This window comes from Chanodichthys erythropterus, chromosome 22 (genome assembly GCF_024489055.1).
Source record: "Chanodichthys erythropterus isolate Z2021 chromosome 22, ASM2448905v1, whole genome shotgun sequence".
Taxonomy (NCBI): Eukaryota; Metazoa; Chordata; class Actinopteri; order Cypriniformes; family Xenocyprididae; genus Chanodichthys; species Chanodichthys erythropterus.
This window is the reverse complement of record NC_090242.1, coordinates 14,757,189-14,769,359: the sequence shown is the minus strand read 5'-3', so window position 1 is coordinate 14,769,359 and position 12,171 is coordinate 14,757,189. Positions and strand designations below refer to the sequence as shown.

Below are 12,171 nucleotides of genomic sequence, written 5' to 3'. Positions count from 1 at the left end.
ATTAATTCAATTGACATGTGACTGAAGTACTATAGATATATCATATTTGCAGGTCATCCAGATTGTGAAGAATACTACCTCAGCTATGGTTAAAAGAAAAAAAAATGTTTACATACTGTACGACAAGTTAAATTTTAGGAATTGCCAGTAAATGTCTTTGAATTAACACTGAGAACTGGTTGTTATATAAGGCCATTTTATTTATGCATTTGACAATGACTTTCCTGTTACTGGCATTTTCGGAAGAATGTTACAGTTCAAGTTTAGGGCTGAAGTTGGAAGAGCACATGTGAGCAGTAACTACAGTAGTTATCATAAAGGTTTGATTTATGGCAGAAACTGCCATAAAGCTTTCATCTTTTCATCTGTGATGCATGCATGATAACAATGATTTTGAATTCATATCGAACAAAGTAACTTTAATTTTTTTCTGTAATGGCGGAGCTGAATTGTCAGCTTCATTACTCCAGTCTTTAGTCTCACGTGATACTTTTGATATTTTTTTTTCAAGTTTGTCAAGTAACGAATTTTATTTATTTTTTTTTTATGTTTTTTAGTTTCGTTTAATAATGTGTTAACAATAGTGTTATTTTTTGTTTGCACTAAACATTATTTTCTGCTTAATAAATGTCTTTGTCTTTAAGGATGGGAACGTTCTTCAGGTTAATTCTGAAAGAGGTGCCAGGAGCCAGAGGTGTGGCCCACTCCACATGCCACAATGGTAACGTCTTTCTCTAGTCTGAGACTGCTTGCAATGTATAGGTAAACATGCTTGAATAACCTGAATAATTATGATTGGTATTTTGGTAAGCAGTTTATGTATGTGCACAAAAAAACAAAGACATCTAGATACACCTGTTTGGATTGAAGACATTTTTAGGGGCCCATTTTATATTATTTTATAAAGGTAAGAGACCTCCCCCATTAGAAATTGGCAAGAAATTGTTTAACGATCCACAGTAACATGGAATGATGCAAACTACTCAATTTTTAATTTCTCCATTTTAATTGCATATATGCTATTATTTAAATGTCACTCATAACTGTGACGAGACATTTTTCTTTTTACATTTGTGACATATAAGACATACAAACAAGGGTGAATGTGTGCATATTTTTAAATAAAATACTATTTGCAAAGAGTTTAAATGGACTTCTTCACACCTATAATTTGACCTAGGCCTTCCCAGTGAAATTTAATGTACTTAAAGTGCTCTATTTTCTTGTGCTAATTTTGTACTTAATATACTAACAATTCTTCTTTGTACTTCTTAAGATACTCTGTGCTATTTTGAGACACTATGAAATATGAACTTAAATGTGCTTTTATTATAATATCTCTGTATTTAAAAAAAAATATTTAGATACCACTTATAGTGCATTTGAACCCATAGTGGTAAGTAAATACATTTTTTAAATATAGAGATAGTATATTAAAAGCACATTTTAGTTCATATTTCATGCTGTCTCAAAATAGCACAGTTGAGTACACTTACATGTTCTTAAGATGATCTACTAAAGAAGATTTTTTAGTGTGCGAAAAAAGAGCACTTTAAGTACATTATTGAAATGTACTTTTTTTTCACCTGGGTTTTACTATTCTTATTTCTTTTTTATTCCCTTATATCCCTTATAATCCTTTAATTATTTCAGAAATACCAACTAAACATAAAAAAAAATTCAAGATATGGTTACGCCCTTGGCCTACCAAGCTAACAGGTAAATTTGACTAATGTTCTTGCAAGGTTCTCTCAATGTTGGACAAATTATGTTATGGACAAATGTTCCTCAAAGCCTCAGTTTTCAAATTTTAATACGAAATTGAAGCAATAAATATCATTTTTGCACACTTAATGTGACATAACAGATTGCTGTAGCGCCTCAGTTAAAGCAAGAGTTGCCACATTATGGTCCATTAATGACCACTTACAAAAATTTTTTTATTTTATATTTTTTATTATTTATATTACAATTAGTGTAGTATTTAAGGTTAAAATAGAGAAAAGGGTTTTAAATCCAATGCAAAGAGGCAAATTAGAGTCATTTTGTGGCTGGAAAAATTATATATTTTTTCATTTGTAATGCCATGCTATACCCACTTGTATGGCTCTTTAATAAATATACATGTAGTTTAGTTGCTCAAAAGAGTATTGCAGGTCATAACTGCTTACTTATTGTTAGGTTTTGCATTTGAATAAATATTTAGACATGATCAAACACTCAAATTTTTTTTTAAAGGTGCCCTAGATTCAAAAATTTAATTTACCTCGGCATAGTTAAATAACAAGAGTCAGGTACATGGAAAAGACAGATGGAGCAATAATAACTGACATGATTCATGATAACATGATATTTTTAGGGATATTTGTAAATTCTTTCTAAATGTTTCGTTAGCATGTTGCTAATGTACTGTTAAATGTGGTTAAAGTTACCATCGTTTCTTACTGTATTCACGGAGACAAGACTGTCGTTATTTTAATTATTAAACACTTGCAGTCTGTATAATTCATAAACACAACTTCATTCTTTATAAATCTCTCCAACAGTGTAGCATTAGCCGTTAGCCACGGAGCACAGCCTCAAACTCATTCAGAATCAAATGTCAACATCCAAATAAACACTGTACTTACGTGATTAGACATGCTGCATGACGAACACTTTGTAAAGATCCATTTTGAGGGTTATATTAGCTGTTTGAACTTGTCCCTTGGGTGTTTATTCAACTTGGGGCGTGGAGCACTAGATTTAAAGGGCCACACACCCTGAATCGGCTCATTTATAATGATGCTCCAAAATAGGCAGTTAAAAAAATGAATTTAAACACATCTATGGGGTATTTTGAGCTGAAACTTCACAGACACATTCAGGGGACACCTTAGACTTATATTACATCTTGTGAAAAGTTCTAGGGCACCTTTAATATGTGGAATTTAAAAAAAGTTAATAACTTACATTCTAATATTTTTAATGATACTCATATAAGTACACACAAGTGAATATTAATGCATGCACCCAAGAAAACTGTAAAATATTGCTAAAAAAGTGAAACTGCATTTTTAGTAGGCTATACACATATGAATTGAAGACTTTAGGAACGCCAACAACACATCCCGTGGCTACGCCATTGGTTTGTTCTAAGTTATCTGATCTTTAAAAATGCTCTCAAAATGTTAGTGCAAAAACATTATTTTTCTGCTGTTGTCATTTATTGTTATGTATATAACTATAAAAAGTTAAGGAAGTAGGATTATTTAATCCTGTTATTCATGACATTCTTGTTCCAGTGAGCATTTGATTGGACAGACAAACAAATATCTGTGTAGTTGCAGGAAGAGCAATTAACATTTTTAGGATATTTTCCTGTTAGAGAAAGACTGTAAATTCAGTAACACTTGAAAAGTGTTTTTTTATTTTAGTTAGTGCATTAACTAATGTTAACTAATGAGATCTTATTGTAAACTGTTGACGTCAATTCTAAATGCATCTATCTGCTAAAAGTGCAGCATTTAGAAGTAGCATTCAATTTGATCAGTTTGCAAACATTACGGGAATGTTACTTTTGAATGTTTTCGGAACATTCTGAAACAACTAGTAGTTGATATTTTAAAAATGTCAGATGAACGTCCAACTAAAACGTTTTAGAAAAACTTCCAAGAATGATTTTAACTGATATGTTTTTGTACGCAGTATCTAATATTTTTGTCAGGAGAATGTAGATTTAAAGAGAGGTAAGGACACTGATGTCACAGTTAAAGCATTTGCACTCAGTGTACCTGATAACCTGTCTCTTATCTGTCTGACTCATCTATCCCAGAATCCTTTGCTGTGCATGGGTCAAAGAAAAAGTTTACTTTTTCTGTTCTTTTGATAAGAGATTAATTTAACGTTGAGGAGTTTATACTAATTTGACCTTGGCAGAAAATTATTGTGTAATATTTCCTTCTAGCAAGAGCAGTTTTGAGATTTACTAATATAATTGTCATGATGAGCTTTTCTCTAAATCTCTAAATTGGGGTTATTATATATAGCTGTCGCATTCTCCGATTTCACCATGTGAGACTTAGAAAAAAGCAACCTACCTGAGGTAAAATTACGACAACAAATCTGCAATTAACCCTGAATTACCCTTCCACTCCTTGTGGTTTAATAATTAATGCCAATCAAAACCAGAAACATTGCATTCTATAATGGAATGGTCTGTTCTGAGATAACAGTTCACACCTACCAATTATCTCCCATGTTCCTCACTTTTCATCAGCTGTCTTTTCATTCCTCATGTCACTGGGTGTTTTCGTGATGGTTTGGCATTTCTGTAGATATGGGTGTTTTATGTCTTCATTGTCTTGATCAGGATCTGAATCACATTTTAAGTTCTGCTCCACATCTGTGTCTCTAAATATGAGTGATATAGCCTCCTCTCCCTCTTCAACATCACTTAAGTCATTGGTCGGATCCAGCTGATGAGTAATACAATGCTTTAGGTCCACTGCAGTATCTGCAAAGTTACAAAAAAAGGTTACACTTTATTTCGATGGTCCACTTTAGACACATTCTGTTAACTTGAAGTAACTCTGCAGCTGCATGCCAACTAACTCTAATCAGAGTAGACTATAGTGTTATAGATCAGGGTTTGGGTAGAATAAGTTGGCATGTAGTTGCAAAGTTACTTATAGTCTGTTGGCGGAGCATCAAAATACAGTGTTGGCAGATATTAAGCAGACTGATACTCTAATGAGAGGTAGTTGACATGTAGTTTAAAAGTTACTTATAGTTGCGAGTCTATGAAGTGGACCATAAAGTGTTAACCAAAAAAACAAAAAACTGTCACAAAACATCCTCATATTTCTCATATTTGCGAGGAAAATTTTAGGCATCCTAGTTAAAAAACACTTTGACTCAGAATAACATTTTGAGTTAAATGCACTAAAGTAAAAAGCAAAGCCTGAGTTTTATCAGTTTTTATCTTTCTTTTCAAAACGATGATTATTTATATCAATATTGGCTGTCAAAAACAAATTTCAGTCTTCAGTGTCACATGATCTATGGAATCCCAAGTCTGCCAAAATTAAAAATAAATACATAAATAAATATACATAGAAAAGCAAATAAATAAACAAACAAATAAACAAATAATTATTTATACATTTATTTCTGTAGAAATAAAGAAATGTAGAAATGAATAAATGTGGAAATGAACAAATATGGAAATGAATAAACAAATAAATGTGGAAATAAATAAAGATCGAAATGTATAAATAAATAAAAGAAAACATAAATATGGAAAAAATAAATATATACATAAATGGGGAAATAATAAGGAAATAAATGTATAAAGAATTATATTTGTTTTTTGCTTTTCTATATATATTTATTTATATATTTTTTTTTCTTTTTTTACATTTATTTATATATTTCTTTATGTATTTATTTATTTATTTTTCTAATTTTGGCAGACTTGAGATTCCATAATGATCCTTCAGAAATCATTCTAATATACTGTTTTGGTTTCTTTCAGAACATTTTTATTATTATCAATGTTGAACAGTTCCCTAATATTTTTTGTGAAAACATTGTTTTCAGGACTATGAAAACAAATCTCACATGATGTTGTAAATGTCTTCACTGTCACTTTTGATCAACTGTCCTTAAATAAAAGTATTAAAAAAAGTCCTACTGACCCCAAACTTTTCAACAGTAATGTACATTTCTTAAGACATGAATAATAATTTTCTTTTTATTTGCTTTTATTTATTTATTTACACTGAATTGTTTTGTGTTTGGCCTGTGCATAGTTGATATACATAGCTTGATTTTTGACTTGTTTTGGACCTATTTTCTTTGACTGAAATGTAAGTTACTTGATATTAAAGGGCTAGTTTACCCAAAAATGAAAATTCTGTCATTAATCACTCACCCATAAGACCTTCGTTCATCTTCGGAACGCAAATTAAGATATTTTTTGATAAAATCCGATGTCTCAGTGAGGCCAGAATTGCCAGAAAGATAATTAACACTTTCAATGTCCAGAAAGCTACTAAAGGTGTATTTAAACACTTTTTTTGAGATGTAAACAGATATGTATAGGCTGCACATCATTGAAAACTCTAAAGGTACTCATTAATGTTATTCATAATTGAAAAATAGTTATTTTTGCATTTTTCAGAGCTTCCGGTTTGAAAAGATGAGTCGGAGCAACGTCACAAAATCTGACGTCATCGTGTACTTTCGGCCCAAGTATGGGCATGGTCGAATATGCTGACGTAGACCGTTTTGAGCGATTCTCGACATATATTCATGACATTTTATCCAATCACTGCGCTGTAGTATGCATAAGATTATAATTGCGGTATTGTGCATGAGGAAGTATCACTTCTCTCGCCTCGTGTCTTGTCATTCAGAGACATATCGTTGGTGTTCGTTTCCTCAGTGCTACAACACAATGTGTTTTCCTGTGACGCGACCAGAGCAGAGGTTTGTGTGCATGTGGATTGTTTTGCTGTAATCTACCAGCACAAATGGAAAATATGTTCTTGTGAGATTGCATTAAAGCGGAGAATTCAAATGTCACAAAAGTGCTGTTCATTCTCCTCTGCCTGCTCTAGCTGCGTTCAGACACGCGAGCCGTAGGCTGTTTCCCTCAGCACAATAGCACAGGAGTGTTGTTTGTATCTTGCTCGCGATGCGGTCAGTACTGGAGTTTGAATACGAACACATGAAAAATACAACTGCACATGCGCATATGATCGGTTTTAGCGCGGAGCTCCGCGGTGAGTTTAACAACACTAGCCACGTGGCACATAAACATGAACCAGCACGGTGTAGTTATGCACACATATTTCATCAAGTCTCCTTCAAATGAATTATATGTGCAAACTGGACACTGATACAGTGGTGTAGCCTATCTGAACGCGACGACACGATTATACTAAAAGACTGATTTTGAGACTGCAGTGCTCGTAAACATAATCAAAGTAGCCTATTATTAGCCCTATTAAATATTCTTTCACATTTCTCCCTTGTGCTTGGGAATTTGTTGTCCTTTTCTCCGTATATATTAATATTCAATATTCTGTATAATGAGTGTGTTCTATGTCTGTGCTTCATTGGTTGTTCTCTCCCCTCTTCTCCACCTCTACACTCCCACTTTTCCAGAGCTTTACATGCCCATTTTAACAGAGTTTTTCCAGCTCAGAGGTGTGGACGACCAGGGTAAAACAGGGGGGTTTCATGACCCTTTAAATCAGTTCATGTGACTACAGTGGTTCAACCTTAATGTTATGAAGCGACGAGAATACTTTTTGTGCACCAAAAAAACCCAAAATAACAACTTTATTCAATAATATCTAGTGATGGGCGATTTCAAAACACTGCTTCATGAAGCTTTGAAGCTTTACAAATTTTTTGATTCGAATCAGTGGTTCGGAGTGTGTATCAAATTGCCAAAGTCAAAAGATTCATAAAGCTTCAAAGCTTCATGAAACAGTGTTTTGAAATCGCCCATCACTAGATATTGTTGAATAAAGTCGCTATTTTGTTTTTTTTTGCTGCACTCGTCACTTCATAACATTAAGGTTGAACCACTGTAGTCACATGAACTGTTTTGAATATGTCTTTAGTACCTTTCTGGGCATTGAAACAAAGGTGTGGAATGACATGAGGCTGAGTAATTAATGACAGAAATTTCATTTTGGGGTGAACTAACCCTTTACTATCTATCCAGTCCACCATTATCATTACCTGGGTCTTGGATGAAATGACTGACAGTTACAAGCCCCTCCCTCTCATCTGGCTGTCCAATCCTGGCTTGATTCTCAGATGTAGGTGATGTCTTGCACTGAGCATTGATCCCTTCAGCCAAATCATTGCTGCTGTCCAAAATGTTAACCTCTTTAAGCATTTCTGCATCACTCTGTTCATCCTTCACTGTAACATGTGTTTCTGTATTAAGACCCTGTTCAGCGGGAGCGTCTGAGCTGTTTTTGGAGGAAGAGTGAGAGTCAACAGATGTCTTCTCTTTCATATCATCTAAATCTCTTTGATTGCTCAGGTTGGAAAGATCTGACTCAATCTGAATAGTTGGTAAGTTTATTTGGTGTGAGGAGCTCGTCTGTGGCTCATTTTTATCTTGAGTGGTTGAAATACTTTCAGGAATAGATGTGTCTTTGTATTGAGATGGCTCTGTGGCATGGGATTCTGGGACGAGTGGTGAATGCTGGGAGAAAAGTTCTTCGGTCTGGATTAAAGGTGTGTTCATCTCTTCCTTCTCATTTCCTTTATCACTCTTCACCCGTTCAACACGTTCTTCTGTAGGCTCATCCCTCTTTATAATCTCTGTATGTGATTCATCCTTCCTGAGCACAGTCACATTCACTGTTCTGTCTACATCCTCACACCTCATTCGTTCGTTGTCTTGGATCTGTCGGTTTTCAGTCATCCCATCTTGTCCTTTTTCACTTTCGTGTTCTTCCATGATGTTCCCATATTGAATTTTTTCACTCTCATAGTCTTCTGTCATTTTCCAATCCTGTTCTTTTTCACTCTTGTGTTTGTCTTGCTCTTTTTCTCCCAACTTCATTTTTGCATTTTGTTTTTTTTCACTCTCAAGCTCTTCCATAATTTCCCAGTCCTGTTCTTCTGACCTTCTACCATCTTGTTCTTCACCGTCATGTGTTTGCATAATTTTCATATCTTGCTCTTTTTCACTCTCATGTTCTTCCTCACATTTTTCTACATTTTTTCCATTTTGCTCATTTTCCAGAATTCCCCCATCTTCTTCTTTGCCACTTTCATGTTCATCTATGATGTCTCCATCCTGTATTTTTTCACTCTTGCGTTCTTCAGGAATTTTCCCATCTTCATGTTTTACTACACTTTTCCCATCTTGTTTTTTTTCATTGTCATGTTCTTTTTCACTTTTTTCTACAATTTTTCCATCTTGCACATGTTCTTGCCCACATTTTTCCATACTTTTCACATATTGTATTTTTTCAGTCTCAGATACTTCCATGCTTGTCCCGTATTGTTCTTTTTCACTGTCAAATGCATCAACAATTTTCTTATCTTGTTTTTCTTTGCTTCCATGTTCTTCCATTATTTTTCTATCAATTTCACCACCTTGTTTCTGTTCCTTCTCATGTTCTTCCTCACATATTTCTGTACTTTTCCTATCTTGCCTACATTCTTCCATCTTTTTCTCATATTGCATTTTTTCAGTTTCAAATACTTCCATTTTTTTCCTATCTTGTTCATTTTCATTGTTAAATACATCCACAATTTTTCCATCTTGCTCATGTTCTTCCATTATCTTTTCATTCTCGAATTCTATCGAACTTTTCCCATCTTCCTCATGTTTTTCTGTAATTTCCCTGTCGTGCTCTTTTTCTAACGCAAAATATTCTAACATAATTTTTGCATGTTGTATTTTTTCACTCTCTTCTTCCTCACTAATTTTCCCATCTTGTTCTTTTCCACTCTCACATTCTTCCAACATTTTCCCATCTTGTTCTTTTCCACTGTCACGTTCTTCCAGCATTTTCTCACCTTGTTCTTCTCCACTGTCACATTCTTCCAACATTTTATCATCTTTTTCTTTTCCACTCTCATGTTCTTCCAACATTTTTCCATCTTGTTCTTTTCCACTGTCACGTTCTTCCAACATTTTCCCATCTTGTTCTTTTCCACTGTCACATTCTTTCAACATTTTCTCACCTTGTTCTTCTCCACTCTGACATTCTTCCAACATTTTATCATCTTTTTCTTTTCCACTCTCATGTTCTTCCAACATTTTTCCATCTTGTTCTTTTCCACTCTCGCGTTCTTCCAACATTTTACCATCTTTTTCTTTTCCACTCTCATGTTCTTCCAACATTTTCCCTTCTTTTTCTTTTCCACTGTCAAATTCTTCCAACATTTTCCCATCTTGTTCTTTTCCACTGTCACATTCTTCCAACATTTTCCCATCTTGTTCTTTTCCACTGTCACGTTCTTCCAACATTTTCCAATCTTGTTCTTTTCCACTCTCACATTCTTCCAACATTTTCCCATCTTGTTCTTTTCCACTCTCACATTCTTCCAACATTTTCCCATCTTGTTCTTTTCCACTCTCGCATTCTTCCAACATTTTCCCATCTTGTTCTTTTCCACTCTCACATTCTTCCAACATTTTCCCATCTTTTTCTTTTCCACTGTCACGTTCTTCCAACATTTCCCCATCTTTTTCTTTTCCACTCTCATGTTCTTCCAACAGTTTCCCATCTTGTTCTTTTCCACTCTCACATTCTTCCAACATTTTCCCATCTTGTTCTTTTCCACTCTCACATTCTTCCAACATTTTCCCATCTTTTTCTTTTCCACTGTCACGTTCTTCCAACATTTTCCCATCTTTTTCTTTTCCACTCTCATGTTCTTCCAACATTTTCCCATCTTGTTCTTTCCCACTCTCACATTCTTCCAACATTTTCCCATCTTTTTCTTTTCCACTGTCACGTTCTTCCAACATTTTCCCATCTTTTTCTTTTCCACTGTCATGTTCTTCCAACAGTTTCCCATCTTGTTCTTTTCCACTCTCACGTTCTTCCAACATTTTCCCATCTTGTTCTTTTTCACTTTCGCGTTCTTCCAACATTTTCCCATCTTTTTCTTTTCCACTCTCATGTTCTTCCAACGTTTTACCATCTTTTTCTTTTCCACTGTCACGTTCTTCCAGCATTTTCCCATCTTGTTCTTTTCCACTCTCACTTTCATCCAACATTTTCCCATCTTGTTTTTTCCCACTCTCACATTTTTCCATCATTTTACCATTAAATTCTTTTTCACTTTCATGTTTTTCCATAATCAGCCCATCATGCTCCTCCTCCTCTTCTTCCTCCCTTCCCTTCCCTTCTTCCTGACCCCTTCTCTCTCTATCACTCCCTGGCACATCTTTCCCCTCATCTTTAATCTCCCTTTCCTCATTCTCTTCCTCCACATCTTCCTCCTCAACCGTAGATATAACCGATGCCCGAGCAGTAAAATCTCCTTTCGATTCCAGGTCTTTCAGCATTTGTGGGGCATCAGGCAGCGCAGGAAGTGGTCTGACAGGGGGCTCAGGTACCAAAAGACATGATGGAGGAAGAGATGACATAAGGGTGTCTAAGGGGTCGACAAGTGTCTCAGGTTGGTTCACAGCCAATTCCGGTGAATTCTCAAAACCAGATGGAGGTGGAGGAAACTCATCCACCATCTCTGATTCATCTGTTTTGAGCTGCTCAGCAGTTGGTGGAGGTGGATAAAAGACCAGACTATCTAGTATTTCTCCAATAGGAGTTTCTGCTTCAGATTCAGTTGCAATAGTTGAAGGTGATGGTTGAGATTGGAGCCGTGGCGCAGGGTCAGCCGCAGTTACGGCAAATGTCTTAGGTGAAGACGAGTGGATCTGGCTTTTGATAGATACTGTTGCACCATTCTGCAATGAGGAAGCTGCAGTGTTAGTGAAAAGAGGTGGGCTCTGCGAAGTGGTAGTCGACTGAATGTAAGGAGATACCAATGATGGTCTGTACGGGGATGCAGGTGTAGAAGAAGGCAATTCATTGAACCTGAAGATACTGTCCGTCTGACTGCGATGCAGTTGTCTATAGGGGCTCCTGACTGCAAAAAAAGAGAGATTTTCAAAGAAATGGCACTAAAATATGAAAATTACAGTTACAAAACAAAACTTGGAACACTGTCATTATACTCAACAAATCTGTCAACATGTCAAGCAGTACATTAAGTTACCGAACACCCTGTTTCTGTTTTTGTCGTGCTGAATTTCTAAAAAGCCACATCTGATATAAAAATATTTTATTTACAAATCAAATGTGTATATCGATTACTATGAAATCACTATAAATGTACCTAACTGGTAACATTTTACATTAAGTTTTAGTTTGTTAGTCAATGCATTAATCATGATATAAATTTAATCTAACTTTTTGATCGTTTTGTTTTTGAAAGATGCTCACCAAGGCTGCATTTATTTATTTAAAAACTGCAATATTGTGAAATTTCATTTACAATTTAAAATAACTTTTTTCGATTTTTATGTATTTTAAAATGTATTCATTCCTGTGATGGCAAAGCTGAATTTTCAGCATCATTACTGTCACATGATCCTTCAGAAATCATTCTAATATGCTGAATTGATTCTCAAGT

General features: G+C 34.8%; 1 protein-coding gene across 3 annotated transcripts in view; it reads left to right on the top strand.

Annotated features, from left to right (window-relative positions):
* The window catches only part of rtknb (rhotekin b), a 100,753-nt gene extending 89,644 nt beyond the window's left edge, over positions 1 to 11,109 (top strand). For 2 of the 3 annotated variants that reach the window (XM_067376620.1, XM_067376622.1), the window contains 3 exons: positions 645 to 721; positions 7,949 to 8,244; positions 11,030 to 11,109. In XM_067376620.1, coding sequence (XP_067232721.1) covers positions 645 to 721; positions 7,949 to 8,076 — 205 coding nt within the window. In that variant the 3' untranslated portion in view covers positions 8,077 to 8,244; positions 11,030 to 11,109. Of the gene's footprint in view, positions 1 to 644; positions 722 to 7,948; positions 8,245 to 11,029 lie in introns of those variants that run through there. The other variant, XM_067376624.1, reaches the window with a different exon arrangement.
* The last annotated feature ends 1,062 nt before the right edge of the window (positions 11,110 to 12,171 follow it).